Raw genomic sequence first — 18,083 nt, forward strand, 5'->3', positions numbered from 1 at the left:
AAGCTTTGTTTCATTGGTCGGATAGGATACATGGAATCATTTGCAGAGCTTTTTGAGATTTGTTTAGTACCTAGTATGTGGTCAGTTTTGAATAATGTTCTGTGGGCTTCATAGTAGAATGCTTGTGTGAAATATTCATTGATACCTCTAGTTAGATCAGTTGGATATGTGATACCATTTAATATGGCTATTTTTCTCTTTATTTTTTGGTCCCAAAAGATCTGTCTACTGGAGTAAGGGTGGAATTGAAGCCACCCTACTCTGGCTAAGTAGTGTTCATCTGTGTCTTCAAGTCTAGATGTATACCTTTTATAAAAATGTATGTTTGAGATGTTGGTGAATATCTATTTGGGATTGTAATGTCTTCTTGGTTAATTGTTCTCTGGATTAGAACAGAGTATCCTTTATCTCTTCTGATTAATTTGATTTAAAGTCTATTTTGTCAGATAGTAAAATGATGACACCAGCTTGTTTGAGACCTGGTAGACTCATTTCTCAGAATACACCCCCCCATCCTTTCACTTGAAGTTAGGTTCTTGAAGGTAAGATGCGTTTTCTATAGTCAATAAATAGATAGCTTTTGTTTAAACCATTTAAGTAACCCATGTCTTTTGATGGGTGAATTGAAGCCACTAACTAATATTTAAAGTCATCATGGAAAGGTGTGCATTTGTCGACAGTTTTGTGGTTGTTTGACTTTTGATGTTTTGCTGTGTGTGTTCTGAGTCCTGTCTTGTATTTCAGGCTTTACATTTTTTAATTGATTTTCTTCTGTTCTTTGTTGGCTATTTTCTCTCCATGTTCCAGTTATGGCTTCCAACAGTCTCAGTAGGGCTGCTTTAGTGGTGGACTTGAATTCTTTTTTAAAAGATTATATATGTATGTGTGTGTGTGTGTGTGTGTGTGTGTGTGTGTGTGTGTGTGTGTGTAAATTGTAGTTGTCTTCAGACACACCAGAAGAGGGCATCAGATCCCATTACAGATGGTTGTGAGCCACCATGTGGTTGCTGGGATTTGAACTCAGAACCTCTGGAAGAGCAGCCAGTGCTCTTACCGGCTGAGCCATCTCTGCAGCTCTGGACTTGAATTCTTTCCGTCTGTTTACAGCATAGAGAATCGTTTTGTTTCTCAGTCTGCTATGGCAAGCAGTTTAGCTGGGTGCAGTACTCTGGGTTGGCATGCATGATCTTCTAGAACTTGTACTTTGCCCTGGTTTCTTTACACTTCTAAAGTGTTGAACAAGAAATCAGCTATGATTCTGCTAGGTTTTTCTTCATATATGCCTTCTGTATTTCTTTTCCTCTTGTACCTTGCATTATTCTCTCTTTGTTCTGACTATTGAATGTTTTCTCTGCCCTATGCTACTGGAAATTTCTACTCTGGTTTTACTTGGTGTTTAGTGTATTTCTTGGATCCATCTGTATGGGTGTATTTTGTCCTTCACTGGCTACAACTCATGGATTTGTTGTTTTAATGATGTTCCAAAATTTTCCCACATACTGGTTTCGTACATTCTTAAATTTTTTCATATGCTTTGTTTGAATGGTCCAGTTCCTTTCTTGCTTCAGGCCGGAAATGCTGTTATGTAAGTGTTATTCTTGCTACATTTCCTCCTTCCCCTTGTACTTTCTTATCAAAATACAAATGCTAATTTGAGAAGTAATGGACTACTTCATTCTGCATTTAGGCACTATGAAAACAAAAGTAAATTCAAATAATAATGTCTTTTAATGGCATACTGGCAGTGAGTTTTGACAGAAAAAAGAGACAAAGCTAGAAATGCATTGTCACATTCATATAGATTATTAAATCTAACTTTATGAAGTCACACGAATTTGATCACACAAAATAAAAAGTGAAGCTGTATGCTGCAGTAGCCAGAAATATTTCAATATGTAAAATTCATGAGGCATAGCTAAGGTGAAAATGATTAAATATTGAATCATATTTATCCTTTTATAATGGAAGCTTGTTTATCTATTTATTCTTGAGCAAATGTATTACTTGCAAATATTTGAGAAAGGAATTGATGTCATAAAATTGAATTCTTGTAGCTATACACGAGTGTCAGACAGAAAAAAAAGTTGAGCAGGGATTCTATCCTGGGTCTGTTTGTTTTGGTTTCATTTTTTAGTCCTTTGGTTAAAATTAAATTGTCTTTTTTATTATTATTAAAGCTGCTAGTGGTGTTTTGTCCTTCATAACAATATTTTTATTGGGTGATAGTGCCAACTTTTGTAACCATGTACTTACTGAATCTCAAACTTATTTTTTTTTTTACTATATTAATGCTTGAGCTTAAATCTAGGATCTAATTATTTTCAAATTATAGCAAAAGAAAGTAGGTGGTATAAATAGTATGATATTTTAATGTCCATAAAGGTGGTAAAGATTTTAAGTTCAGATATTATCAACAATTTTCTAATCTGTGTAATCTCAGATAAATCCCCAGAGGCTCTGGTCCAGTTCAGATAAAACCAGACTCCTCTATCCAGTCTAGTAACAGAGCATTGTTAGGCCTCTGTCAATGTCACCTTGGCTGGATGCAAACTCTTTTGAGTCTGTGAGGCCACTTTCGGAGGTTTCAGTGTGGACATTCTTAAGAGAATCCAGAGAAGTACCCAATTTGCATAGAGGGTTGGAAAGGAGAGAGAATTGTTAGAATTCTCCTCTCCCTACTTCCTGCTCCCCTGTGATGGGAGGAAGTGAAGACACGTTCCTTCCTGCCTTTTTAGAGCCCTCTGGGACCATATATTCTTCATCTTAGTAGACATTGTATTTTAGGTATTTTGTTCTAGTGAGGAGAAAAGTGATATACTGTTAAAATCTATTCCATATTAAAGACATTTGCTCCTAATATATGATATGTTTGTTATTGAACAAGGAAGTTTTAATGTGAGTGGGAAGTTTTTGCTTGATTTTTACTAAGTTAAGATACAGGCAGTTTGCAAGGAATTACAGTTAATTATATTTTAAAAAGTTAGATTTGTATGCATGAGGTTTGAGGAATGAAACATACTCCAACACTTCTGTTTGCTTGCCCTTCAAAAAAAAATTACTTGTGACAATTGAGTCACAAGTATTTTTTTTTTGTTTAAATGTGTCACTTATATGTCATTATAAACTATCTGAAAACAATTTCTTTATCTTAGAAAAATATGATTATATCCAAGTCTTTGTGTAGACATAATAAAGTAAAGTCAAATTTATAAACAAAATATGTTATGCTAACATGTATATAAAATAGACATTTACAACTTTTATCAGTATTGGAGATGTATAGAGGGGCAGGTATGGGCAGCTCTAAAATTAGGCTAGTTCTGCTGCACCAATGAGAGTGAAAACATCCATCCAGTTTCCATGGAGACCGAGAAGCACACCTGTAACACAGAGGAGCAAAGACATTCGATATAGTAGAGTCACTTTCTGTTTGCCCAGGGTTGCTTATAGCCTCAATATATGCATATCTATTATACTAGGTAAACTAGACCTTACAAAGAAAAATTTACTTCTATCTGAATATGCTTACAATCTAGGACCTGGACTGTGGGTTAAGACTGGGACTTTGTGGCAGAGTGCTCGTCCAGTGTACAGATGTAGGTTGGGCCTCTGGCATCTCCGAGAAATGTAATCATGTTTATTCCACAGATCACAGCACAAGACCAGCATATAGCCCAGGAGTGCTCAGCATCCACATTCTGGGACTTCTTAGGAACTCTAGATAGTGTCTTCCTAGAATTTCAGGAAGCTACAAAGAACAGAGTCTAAATAGTATTTAAGGTCACCCAGTCTCAAAAGAACACATAAGGTATGCACTCACTGATAAGCAGATACTAGCCCCAGAAAGCTCTGAATACCCAATACCCAAGAAGCAATTCACAGACATTATAAAGCTCAAAAAGTAGGAAGGCCAAAATAGGGAGGCCTTAGAAAAGAAAACAAAACTCTCATGGGAGGAAATGCAAGGTCAAATAGAGGAGCAGGGATTGAAGAAAAGATCACTCAGAAGCCACCTCACCTGGGGATCCACCATATATGCAGTCATTAAATCCAAGCACTATAGCTGGTCCCAAAAAGTTCCTACTTAGTGGTAGGAACCAGACAGAGATGCCCCCTCAGGGACTCTGTCAGAGTCATATAGATACAGCTGAGCATGCCTGCAGCTAACCATCGGTCTGAACTCAGGGATCCCAATGAGGTTGCTAAAGATATGACCTAAGGAGCTGAAAGGCGTTGCAACTTAATGGGAAGATAACAACATTATCAACTAACCAAACCCTCTAAAACTCCTATGAAGTAAAACACCAACCTTTGTGTGCACTTTGAGAGACCTATTGATCCAGTTTTGTATGTAGCTGAAGATACCAGTGTCTGGCATCAGTGTGAGAAGAGGGTTTTGTTCCAGAGAGGGCACGTTGATCCAATGTAGGGGAATGCCAGGGCAATGGGGTGGAGAGGGTGATCAGGAGGGAGTGCACCTTTGTGAAGGCAGTTGGAGGGGAGGGGGGATGGGAGCAGAGCTGGGTAAAGGGATAACATCTCAAATGTAAACGCAGAGTAAATAAAAAGAAAAAAAGAGTCAGTGTTTCTCTTGCTGTGATAAAAGATCATGGCCATGACAACAGGTAGAATGAAGAGTTAGATGGCCTTGTGGTTCCAGATGTTGAGGGTTCATGATGGGATAGGAAAGACATGGCACCTGGGGCAACAACCTGAGAGCTCATAACCTGAAGCCCAAGCAAAGAACTCACTCACTAGAAATGCACAATGCTCTGGAACGCCCCCTAGTGACACACTTCCTCCATCAAGGCCACATTTCCTAGACCTACCCCCAAAGCACCAACAATTGGAGAGCAGCGTTCAACCATGAGGGTATCTAAACTACCACAGCCAGTGCCCTCAAGTCAGGAGCATTAAAGTCGAAGTGTTAGGAATATTAGCAAAATGGGGAACAGCTTTAAAGGTTGTCCCCTGGACTTAACGGAGACAGCTTTTTGCTGCACATGACTGGTCATGTTTGGTTTCATCACCTGGGGACAAGGACGAGTGTCATTCTACAAGCATGGCTGTATATGGGAGGAGTGGCTGCAGCTGTGTATCTGGCTCCCTACACTTGAATGGGAGAGGTCGGCCATAGCTATGGCCGCTCACTTTTCAAGTCGCATTTATTTTCTAAGACTATAAGATGCTTGTTGCCACTGGCAGAAATGAAGTAAGAGGGGAGACCATGGGGAAAGTAAATGGAGAGAGAATGTGAAAGATGTATTAGTGACTGAAATGCTGAACAGAAACAAGAAAGGGTGCACTTCTTTTGGCTTGAAGTTTTAGGGACTTTCCATCTATTTCTAGCTCTCGAGCATTCGAAGATTCATGTCACAGAGGGTCAGCCTGCAGGCCAATGGAACTGGAGGCTGGATTGTGACTAACCTCTGCCAGCTAGGCCACAGCTCACCTCTTAAAAGTCCCACCACCTCCCAAAATAGGAAAACCAGCTCGGGAAGAAGCAAACATGAGCCCATGGGGGACATTTTATATTCAAGTCTTATCAAGTTGTACCCATTTGTGTGGGTGCAGATCTTAAGCCTTCACATCACGCTGTACCCTAAAGGGAATGTCTGCAGGTTTCCATGAATAGCCACCTGAATCCATCATCATGTGACATTAACCCAAAGAGAAGAACTCCAGAAATGAACATCCTGGAATCTATGCAGGCTTTGTGTATATAACTTCAAAATGCCATGCTGTGTCATACAGCACATCAAATCCATATGCTTAATATGTCTCCATAAATGATTTTGACTAAACCCTTTTAATCGACTACATGTATAGGTGTTTTGAAAGCAAAAAAAAAAAAAAAAAAAAAAAAAAAAAAAGAAAGAGAAAGAAATAAACACCTTTGACTGAGAAATCAAATTAATTGTTTAAATTTGGTTTTGAAATAAGACATAAGCATTGTTTTAGGTGAAGACATACATACATACACATATGTGTGTGTGTGTGTGTGTGTGTGTGTGTATACAAGTATGAATCTTGAAATTGAAAGTAACTCAGGCCCACAGCATGGTAGAGAAAGGAATGGAGCGGTTTGGGATGTATTTGCCAATGGTTACAGCTTTTCAAAGTCCTTAGTTGGGAAAGTAAGCTTGAAAACCATCAGCAGTGCCCCAGAGGACAGAACCTTTGGTGTGTTCAAATAGCCCCATAACCTGTGGGGCAGTAACAGTCAGAGCTTTGTTCAGATTGTAGGGCTTCAAAAATGAACACAATTAACACATTTGGTGTTATGCTGAAAGTGCATGTGATATGAGACAAAAAAAAAAAAAAAAAAAACCCACTAACAATATAGGCAAAGTTATATCACAGATCAGCCGTGTCTGTGCTCTGAGCACTTTGCCTTTCACAGTACCCACTGTGTGTAAGGGACTGATGTAGATATGTGTGGATACTGAGGTGAAATTTTAACTTGCTTGTTTTCTAGACTAATAGAGGTTCAGAGGGGAAGCACATAAATAATCGTATATACTGCGTGCTGAGAGATAGAATGATAGAGAGGCAGTGGGTACTTTGAGGCTTCTTTTGTTTCTGAGCACTAAGGGTGAGGGTGTGACCCAGGGAAGTTTCTTGGAGGAAACAGTAGCTAAGCTGATAGGTGACACCAAAGGTGTCAAGGTGCATGGCCGGAGGTATGTCTGGATTCATGGGCAGGTATGAACCTGACTCACACTTGCAGCCTGCTGGTCCCCGCCTGCAATGGAGCACATGAGTGACAGGAACACATAGATGTCATCCAGCTCCTGACTCAAAACTAGTTCCTCCAGTGGAATTGTGAGTGATGGTACTCATTAGTGTGTTCTAAATCTCTCTTACTTTGTTTCCGCAAACTTTCCATGTGTATCATAAGAAATGTGAGCAATAATCACAGGGAGAGATGCAGCTCCTACAGGAGGCAGTAAACCGAGCTTGACTTTGGAAGTGCATTCAGAGAACAAAATATTCAGTTACAACCAAATCAATAGAACGTAGTGAGAACATTGTTAATAAGGTTGTAGGGAACCTGTTGCTTGTGATTTAATTTCAAATACTTTTCACCATGCTTCTGTATGTAGCAAAAAAAATTTTCAATAGTGTATTGAACACAATAAACAGATAAATTATTAAAGCAAGTTTAATTTTCTTTTTATTTTAGTAGAATCCAGTAATAGTAGATAGGAAAATAGAGATCACATATACGTGCATGCATATCCCTATCCATATACATATACACATACATATATGGTATGGTGATGACTCAGGAATTATGAGGACTTGTGCAATCATAAGGACCAGACTTTGGATGCCAGCATCTGTCACAGACTAGGCATCCCACAAATACCCAGTGCTTTGATGGGTAAGCACTGAGGCTTGCTGGCTTTCAGTCTAATGTGGAACATAAACCTTGGGTACAAAGAGAGGTACTGCCTCAGAGGGATAGGCAGAGAGTAATAAAGGTAGACACTCCATACCCTTGTAAGCACCCAGAGGCATGTGCACCCAGGCATATATGCCTACACCCACCCACCCACCCACACTCTCTCTCTTCCCCTCTGTCTGTCTGTCTGTCTGTCTGTCTGTCTGTCTGTCTCTCTCTGCATCTGTCTCTCTCTCTCTGCATCTCTCTCTCTCTCTCTCTCTCTCTCTCTCTCTCTCTCTCTCTCTCTCTCTTCCCCCATCTGTCTATGTTTGTCTCTCTCATACACACACACACACACACACACACACACACACACACTCAAATACACACATATACTCAAACACATATACCACATATGTTCTCTCTCTCTTCCAGACACACACACACTCAAACATACATACACTCAAACACACATATCACACACATACACACACACTCTCTCTCTCTCTCACACACACACATATAATCAAACACATACTTGCATGCACGCAACACACACACACATACTCAAACACACACACACACACACACAAACACACATATATACTCATAACACACATGCATACATACTCATAACACACACCATATGTCCTTATATACACACACACACAAATATTTAAAAATAAATTCATAACAATTTTGATGTTATCTGAGTATTTATAGTTTAGTATGCAGTATTTGAAATAGTACAGTTTATAAAGGTTTGGAATGAGAAGGCATTTATACTAATCTGATCATCTGTCTTCACATCACCAGTATTCCTGAGACAATCCGTGTCTAGATTTGGCAACTTTATTGCTTGTTATTCTTATGAAGTTTGGCAAGTCTTCTATTCTTAAGCAGTCATTTCTCTGGGGGCTATATTGGTAAAATGGTGGGTTGTCTCTTTCCTATAGATCACTGTCTTAAGCTTGCCATGCACGTTTTGACTAAGTGTGTGTTATCTGCTACAATACAAGGATATTTCAGTTATGAAAGGGTTTGCTTTTTGTAAAATGAGTGTCTTGAATCACATTAATATGGGAACAATACTTCATTCACTGTTTCATTTCTTCATGATCTATCTTGTTGTGAACAAATACATCGCAAAGAGGCGCATCAAAAACAACAGACTGAGTCAGGACCCTGGGCTCCAGCCGTGAGGATAGGAAAAGAGGATTCCGTGGAGGATGGAATAGGCCACATTTTGCTAGAAAGAAATCACAAAATCTCTCTTCATGTTAGAACATATGGGCAGAGTCACCCAGCTGAGCAGCTTCAAGTGACATTCCCATCACTGTTGTACATCTGTCAGCTTGGTGAAGAGTGACAGACATATCCAGGGAAAAGAGCCAAGTTAAAGACCCTCTTAGTTCTACACTGAGTTCGGTTTAGTCACATCAGAGCATGCTCTAAGAACCAGGCCCCGAGTTGAATCCGGCTATCCCACTTTGTCAGAATGGCTCTCTACGGCAATGAACAGCTTGCAAATTCAGTGACACAACAACTACTATGCCATACCTTTTGTGACCATTTGTTAATATTAATATAATAATATTTTAGCTCTGTCTTAGAATTCTTTCCTGTTACTGTGGGGGAAAAAAACTGTGACAAAAGCAACTTAAGGGAGAAAAGGCTTATTTTATTTTGCTCACAGTTTAAGGTACATTATGGCTGGAAAGTTAAGGTGGCAGGGTTAAAGCAGCTGGTCACAAGACACTGACAGTCAGAATTATTCAGCATGAATGCATGTTGCTGCACAGCTAGTCAAATGACAATGACAGTGAATGACTGCTGCTCTACAGCTCCCTCTATCTACTTACACCTCCAGATCCCACCTAGGGAATGGTGCTGCCCACAGTGGGTGAGTGTTCCCATCTCATTCCACACAATGCAGATAGTCGTCCTCAGGCATGGGAAAAGAAAACACATTTCAGATGTTTCTAAACTGTGTCAAGTTGACCAACTCTCTATCTCTTATAATGTCACATGTTCTTCTATTGATGAATTATTAATGTTAATGAAATAAGATTGTTGGTTATAAGATTTAGATGAATGGAAATTATGTATTAATATAATATAATATAATTAATATATAATACAATAAAGTATATTTCTCAAGAGATCTTCTAAGTTATAAAGTTATGTTTATAAGTATATTAAACATTTTTCATAATCAACAAGTCTTTTCTTTGTAAAATGTTTTGAAGTGTGAATGAGAAAGCTAATGCTACACATGTTTTCTTCCTCTCACTTTCAGTCATGATTTCATTGGGGAATTTACAACAAGCTATCGGGAACTCTCAAGAGGACAGTCACAATTCAATGTCTACGAGGTAAAAAGCAACTAACTACCTTTGCTACTGACCTCCTGAATCAGGCAGTGTGTGATCTACAGTGTTTTCAAAGTAGCATTGTCAAAGGTCAAAAACATGCAAATGCACATATGCATGAGAAATTATATATATATATATATATATATATACATACATACATACATACATACATACATACATATATATATGCATACCTCTACAGTCTTAAATTTGGACAAACCTATCCCTTTAATTAACATTAGTTTACTTCTTTCTTTAATCCAATGCTTGTTTTAGATGATATATCATTAAGTGAGTGTGTGTGTGTGTGTGTGTGTGTGTGTGTGTGTGCATGTGTGTGTACATGTGCTACAGTTGGTGTCCTCCATCAGAGCAAGCTCAACCCACCTCATCCCAGCCTGTTTGCATGAATGTCTGTGCATCTGTTCTTTCCATCCCTTATTCCCTCATTAGGTTAACACACAAAGCCCTGAAGTACTACAGGCAATTGGATCAGTTTGATTCTTGCTCTGAAGTCACATGATCTACTTATTTTGAATTATTAACATTTGCCTAGGAAGCTTTATTTTTTATTTTACATATTTTTAAATTTATATTTAAGTATATGTTTTGTGCGGGGGGGGGGGGGGAGGGGTGCATGTACCTTTAGGAGCTACAAAAGGATGTTAGATCCTTGGGAATTGTAGTTTCGGGTGGGAATTGTAGTAACTGCCTGATAAGGATGCTTGGAACAGGATCTGCATCCTCTCAAATAGCAGCAGTGTTCTTATCTCTCCATCCTGAGAAACTTTTATAACTAACTTTATGTCTCCCTTCCTGCTTCCTTCCTCCAATCCCTCCCATATGCCCTCACCCTTGCTCTCTCCAAACTTATAACCTCTAACTTCTTTATCTTTAATTTTTCATGTGTGTGTGTATTCTTGAATGTGTAAATATTGTCTTTACAATCTGTATAATGTTACTTGTAAATTATTAGTAATATTACTGTAAAATATTACTAATATTTTCAGGGCTGACTGTTGGGTATTGGAGAACCAATTGGTGCCCTCTTCTCTAAAGAAGTCTGTTTCTCCTTTCTGCCTTCCTTTGCTGCCTTTTTTTTCTGTAGAGTTGAGGCCTTGGTAGATCCCCCACTTGTTTTAGCATGTCTGCTCGTGTAGTCCCTGTTCAGGTCTTGGGAAATGTTTTCTTATTTTATATACAAATCTATTGCACTTCAGCAGGAATGCTTTATTTCCTTCCCCACTTCTAATACACAAATTACTAATTAGAGAATAAAACTTTATTTTTCTGCTACTGGCCTAACATTAGCTATATCCTGCATACTGTTTCTGAGCACACTCGCTTTCAATTTTGCAGAGACAGAAAGGAAAGCCAGGATACTGTCTAGTCCATAACAAAACCCAGATCTACAACACACACTGAAGTCACATCTGCCCTCAGCCACCAAATCTGGGGTTAGCACGGTCGATCCTCAATCACAGTTATCTACTCATTCTCTAAACTTTTACAATTTTAATGTATATGAATAGCCAAAGAGCGTATCTCCGTATTCAGCAGGTGGTGTCCCTCTCCCCTACCAGGAGAGTGAAGGTTTCTCTTCCCCCCGACCTTCTTACTGGTCTGAAATAGTTGCGATTCGCTCATAATTCATTCATTAAGTGACTCATTTTTCTTTTTCTCATTCTGCATTCCATGGACCTTACTGGGCTCTGCATGCCTCTGGGCACACGGGGATGGATGACAGTTTCGGCTTGTTAGAGCAAGACAGACATAGGGCTTACAGTGGTCCTTAGTTTGTGCGCTGATTGACCTACGGAATTACAGAGGCGAAACTCAGCCCAAGAAAGATTTTAGTCACATACAAAGACTGAATAATAATCTTTTCCACTTAATCCTTTCAAAAAAAAAAAAGATATTACGTCTATACAGGCAATGAAAGTAGTATCAGATAGTCTGTGCTCATGGAAGTGTTTAGTCTCTCTGACCTCAAGGCTGAAGAGTGATTATGCATATAACTTCTTGCCCTTTCAGGGTTTTGTTTCTGCAGAGGTCTGCCACTCTGACCTTCCTTAACTGACACAATCTATTCAAATGATTGGTTTCAGCCAGCCCCTATTCTCTCTAATTTAAGGAAGATAGCTTTAATGAGAATCCTGGGTGTGACCTATGATCAAATGACAAAGAAGTTAAGTAGGGATGATTCATCATCATCATCATCATCATCATCATCATCACCACCACCATCATCATCTGTCCTTGGATGACGTTGGTGACATTTGTTCAGTGTAAATGTTTTCTTTTCATAAAGGAAGCACTGTCAGTAATATTGAGCTGAAGGAAGTTAAACAGGATGCATGTGTACAAAGAGTTTTAAGTTCTCAGAGGATATCTGGGTATAGTGGCACTCAAGAGGCTGACAGAGAAGAGTCATGAGTTCAAGTCCAACTTGTGCTGTATAGTGAGACTGTATTTAAAAGAAAAGCAAGTGCTTGGGATGTCCTCGGTGGTAAAGGACTGACCTAGCATGTAAAAAGCCCTAGTTTCATCTACAGCAGCACTCTCTCTCTCTCTCTCTCTCTCTCTCTCTCTCTCTCTCTCTCTCTCTCTCTCTCTCTCACATGCAGGAGAGAGGGTAGGGTGGAGAGGGTGGTTGTTCTTTCTTATTGACTGAGTCTGACAAATTAGCTGTGTAAAACATAAATTTTTTTGTGGTCTATGGGCATATTTCTTTTTCCAACATGGTGATCAGTGGATGATTTTGTGTACATCGGGACACACATTGCATGATCCAATACTGTAAAAATACTGCTTCAGCTTTCTCTTGCTTTCTGAGAAGAAACTTGGGCTATCAGCCCTTTCTAGTCCTTTCAGCCTTGAGGTCAGAAAGACTACATACTTTCATGTGCACAGGCTATCTGATACTACTTTCATTGCCTGTATAGATGTAATATTTTTTGAAAGAATAAAGTGAATATCCATACACTCCCTGGAACATATTCCTGCTAATAGGAATTTTTTTCCCCTTGGGAGTTGGTTTGTAATTTTTTTGTTATTTCTCTGTCTCTCTGTCTTTCTTTCTATCTGTCTGTCTCTCTCTTGAGACAGGGTCTCACTCTGTTGCCTAGGCTGACCTGGCAATCCTTTTGCCTCCTGAGAGTTAGGATTATGAGTATTTCAACACATCCAGTTTTGAGTTTTCTGAGATTTCATTGGCTGAACATTGGTACACAGAAGTTCCAATTCATAACAGTTCTTAACACATGTACCAAAATCCTGAAATCATGTATTGCACTCAGGTACCAAAACTCTCCTGAAGAGCCACACCTCTTTTCTTTTTGAAGTTATCCCAGTGATGTCTCAGCCTCAAACTTGGCAGCAAGTTTCTTTTAATACCTCACACCACATAGCCAACCCCTCATGGCTGTTGGGAGGTTGGTCTTGTGCACTGTGTATTCAGGTGCTGATTTCTATATCCAGACATTTGTTTAGAGTCCAGACAATGGGCACGGTCGAGCATCATCTCTGGTTGGTCAATAAAGAGCTGATTCCACCTATGACTTTGAAGAGGAGATAGGAAGGCTGGACTTCCAGTCCCAGCTACAAATAAGGAAGAGAGAAGGACCAAGAGAATGAAAGCAGAGAGAGAAGAGTGGTTTTGAGGCACAGGATCCAGGAGGAGTCCTGATGGGTGGGTGCCCAAGGGATTCACCATGTAAACAGACATGGAACAGAGCATGCCCGGGAGAGAATCAGATTGCAAGTAACATGGGGCCTGTGGCCAGAAAGTAGACAGCTTAGAGGGTTACAATAGATGCTCGTTAATAAATTTAATGGGTCTTTGTGTCAATTATTTGGGAGCTAGAATGAGTATTGATAAGGCTTCATGCCTTAACATCTATACACAATCTTCTGCTGATTTGAAGATTTTATGCCATATATAGCACATACACAGATTTCCTCTCTTTCAAAAGCACACTCTCCAATTGTTAGGAAAATGGACTGCTACAGACATTTTCAGTCTTGAGACATCACAGTCTTGACAGGGCAAGAACGGAGGGGTGGATCTGTAGAAACTGTCCTATTAGAAACACGAGACCAGATGTGACTGAAAATATTCCAGAGATAAATACGTGGCTGAGATCCAACCTGCAGTTAAGTTTGCTTTGTATTGCAGGGTATAAAACTAGCCCCTTCCGGAGATTGTTTAGACTGATCCCTGAGAAAGCCCCACCCTTTCTTAACTCAACATCTCCTTATCTTCTGATTGTCTCCCCAGATAAACAACCTGTGAATGAGTTCCTCTCTTTAAAATAAGAAACAACACAAACAAAAACATCAGTTACACTTAAAAAATAGGATGAGGTAGAACTCCCCCCACCCCACTCAAAAATATTTCTAAACGCTACTGAAAACCTCCCACCTACTGAATAACTGAATTTCACAAATGTTCCTGTAGGTACCTATTTGTCTTTCGCTTGCCTCTTTCCTTTTGCCTGCACTTTTTTTTTTTATGTCTAATAATTTATCTCTTCCCATGGCCTTTTCCTGTTTTGCCTCCACCCTGGCCTACTTAGGCTCCTCCCTGGGCTGCTCCTCCCCAGCCAGCTTCCTGGGGAGTTCAGTGGCAAACACATGAAAAGTCTGTAGGTCACAGAGCTGCACTGCCAGACTGCCAATTGACCTGCTCCAGCTTGACTTTTGAAAACCGTCTGTGCCTGGGGGGGAGAAGTCCACAGTTAAGAGCATATTCTGGTCTCGCAGACGATCCAAGTCGAGTTCTTAACACCCATATCATGCGGTTCACACCTGCTTTAGCTCCAGCTCTAGAAATGAACTCTGTGGGCACACACACATACACACAAACACACACGCACACAAGTATACGTAATAAATAATACCTACTAAAACTTAAAAATCTCTCTAAAGACACTCCACCTTCTATCTCAGATCTTCCCTTTTGGTTTGCACATCGACCCCATTCTTCTCTCCTTTGGCAGGTATCCAGGTGCTAACAGCTACCAGGAACTCTTTTTCAATAAATGTCTAGGAGATAAAGCTTTTTCCCAGCTCTCAGGCTTTAAATTAGGTCAGATGAAGACAAATCAAACGCTGTTCAAAGGAGCTTCCATAGAGGGATTTTTAGACCAGTTTGTTAATGCTAATTCTTTGTAAACAACACCTTCTGACAAATCAGGGTCTGACCTGTTAGTGGTGTTTAGACTTGTGTTTTTCTCTACTGCTCTCTTTGCAAGGCTGACTTCTGTGCTCCCAAGGCTGAGAAAGAGGAGACTGAGAAAGACGAAGGCAGTGCGGAGAGATTCAGTGGGTTGTTGTTATTGTTGTTGTTGTTATTGTTGTTGTTGTTGTTTTCCTTGATTGAATGACTCTTGATATTGGAGTTTGGATTTTTGGAACAAGTCTTAGTTTTTCCAGATTTACTTACACACACACACACACACACACACACACACACACACACACACAATGGCGGCCTTTTGTTCCATATTTTAAATGAGCTTCTCTAGCCCACTTCAGTCTGAAGTAATAAATGTGTTCAGTTACATATGTTACATACAATACCAGGTGTTCTCTTGATTGTCGAACCTGTCCTATGTGGCCTACATGACAAATCTTGATCTAACATAATTACAGAATCACATTACTTGAACTAATCCCTCTGTAATGAAAGTTAATCATGCTGTCCTAGAGGCCAGAGAGATATATGTGACTGAAATTCCACTAAAGGCTGACTGGAGGATTTATCTATTTTCTAAAATTTATCTATTTTCTAAAATTCAGCAAAACACATTTAATGCCGAATACTAGATGGGAGGTTTAGATACAGCATTGCTGACATACAGCTTTCACGATTTTAAAATATTTGACCCTTGTTTGATTTCACATCATTCCTTGATGTCTCCTACACTGTTAAATACTGCATCCTCTAAGTGATTTTGAGGGCCTGCTCCGTGGCCTCCCTGAACAACAGAACAGGAGATTCCTCACAGTTGTAGAACATTTCTAGAGATGGCTCACAGTCCCCTGGAACCTCATTGACCTTGGAGAGCAAAGGGGGAAAATATTCTCCCCGTAGTCCCTCTGAGCACATTAGAATAGCCCCTGAGTCTGGTTACTAAGCACCCAGAACGTAAGTACACCAGCCCTGTACTTTTAACTAACCGTATAATACTTGAATAGACAAATATTACTAAATATACTTCGATTTGACATATGTTTTAGCCGATTTTGGTAATTGTTGATTTTTAACTTAAGTTAATTAATTAAATTAATTTAGAAACCTTAATGTCATGTGTTATCTCTATGTCTCTCCATTATGTACCTTACTTAAATAACTTACTCAGACCTTAATAACACACAAAAATTTTTGATTTTTTGTTGTGTTTTGTTGTTTTAGTTTTTTTTTTTAACCATTCTGTAAATATCCATCCTTTCAAACCTTCACACATAAACCCTTCTTTACTAACACAATTTCATCTTTCTGTACCTTTGTAACATTTCTCTTCCTTCATGCCCTGAGACACAGTAGCACTGATAGTGAGTTTTCTCTCTGCTGTGAGAATTTTCTCCCTAGGGGAGGGGAGACTAAGCAACGCTTACCCCTTTTTTGGTAAAGTCCCAATGACAAATCAAAAGTTAATTTCATTAAAGTTCACTCAGAAGAACCAATACATTTACTGGACTTACAGAGGTTGTTGATGGGACTGTGGATGGTCCAGAAACAATCACACTTAACATTTTTACTCTGTATGAGGACATTTTATAGTCACATAAATGTTAAATACATACATCTCTTTCTCATTGTATATATACATATATATGCATATGTATATGTAATGATGTTCATTTCTTCTTTTTCCTAAAGAGTATTAACATTTAACAAACCCTGCTGGGAGCTTATTAATCTAGCACAGTTGAAGGCACACCATTGGTCGTCATTTAACTTAGAAGATAGGACAGCAACCCTGTATTGTTTCATGGAAAACCTATTTATTTGCTTTTAAGGGGGCTATAGCTTTCAAAAATATCCTTAAAATCCTCAACATGCTTGTGCTTATATATAAATTTGTTTATATGTGTAACACATTTAAGTCGTAGTTGTAGGATATTCTTATCCAAAGACAATTGTCCAGAAGGAAAGCATTTCTCAGAGTAGACACGATCATTTCTTAAAGTCAATTTATACCCTCAAGAAATAGGGACCACATTGTAGTACCAGAGTTGGGGTAAGGATCAAGGAGATACTGTTTTGACCCAGAATTGTATGATTATGCATGCCACGCCCTTAAGCATTTTAATGTTAAAAACTCAAATAAATTGTTCCAAAGAAAGATTCCAGACCATCTCTGATGAGGCAATCTTTATTTCGTTTTTAAATTTTAGTTTTACTGTGAACAAAATGAAGCTGGGCTGTTATTGACTTTTTACATGAGCATGGACTATTAGTCAAATTCTCACTAAGTACATGATGCTCAAAACAAGCCATAGACACACGTGCACAGAGACACTGTATGCAAAATCATAATAAGGCATACTTTAATAAACCAAGATTGTCGCTTATTGTGACTGTGTTTCTATTAACTTTCATTTGAAAGGGAAACTTAGCAGAGTTTTAGTAAACATGCTGTTAGACTGGAGCAATGAAGTGAGAGGAGATATTGTGTAAGTGTGGCTGCCAAGGGTCTGTCCCCACCGCATGCGACATTTATTTTTCTGAGCTCCAGCCACCCCTGTGTACACTGAAGGCTTTTCTCTTACACAGTGTTAGATGAAGCCCAGGTGGGTCAGGGCTGCTTCGGATCTTTTTCTGAAAACTGGCCTGAGCAGGAATTCTTTGTTGTACAAAACTGGCTGGGGCTGGGGGCTGGGGTGCTTTCTATCTTTCTGGCTTCTTCGTTTTAATTTTCCTGGAGTCTTTAGCTCTGCTGTCCTTCCACAATGTGTCCACACATCTGTCCCTTACCAGTGACTGTGGAGTGAGTAGCAGGGTGAATCCTAGCATTATAAACAGAAGCTTTGTTGGGATGTCTCCTTACTTTCATGCATTAGGTCATTGGCTATTAATGTTTTAATAAAGGGGAAGTTATGACTTTCAGTTGTAATTTCTTTAGCAGCCTGTGGTTTTCCTTTCTTTTATTCCTTTGTTTCCTTCCTTCTTTCCTTGCGTTCCTCTATTTCCTTTCTTTGTTTTTCTTGTCTTTTTCTTCTCTCTCTCTCTCTCTCTCTCTCTCTCTCTCTCTCTCTCTCTCTGTTTCTCTCTCTCTCTTCTTTTCTTTCTTTTAGTGGAGGAGCCATGT

At 39.2% G+C, this 18,083-nt stretch overlaps 1 protein-coding gene across 3 annotated transcripts in view; it reads left to right on the forward strand.

The window, feature by feature from the left end:
* Positions 1 to 18,083, forward strand: part of CPNE8 (copine 8) — a 170,195-nt gene that overhangs the window by 103,049 nt on the left and 49,063 nt on the right. For all 3 annotated transcript variants that reach the window (XM_080939761.1, XM_080939762.1, XM_080939763.1), the window contains one exon: positions 9,690 to 9,765. In XM_080939761.1, coding sequence (XP_080795887.1) covers positions 9,690 to 9,765 — 76 coding nt within the window. The remainder of the gene's footprint in view (positions 1 to 9,689; positions 9,766 to 18,083) is intronic.

Source organism: Micromys minutus, assembly GCF_963924665.1.
Source record: "Micromys minutus genome assembly, chromosome: 27".
Classification (NCBI taxonomy): Eukaryota; Metazoa; Chordata; class Mammalia; order Rodentia; family Muridae; genus Micromys; species Micromys minutus.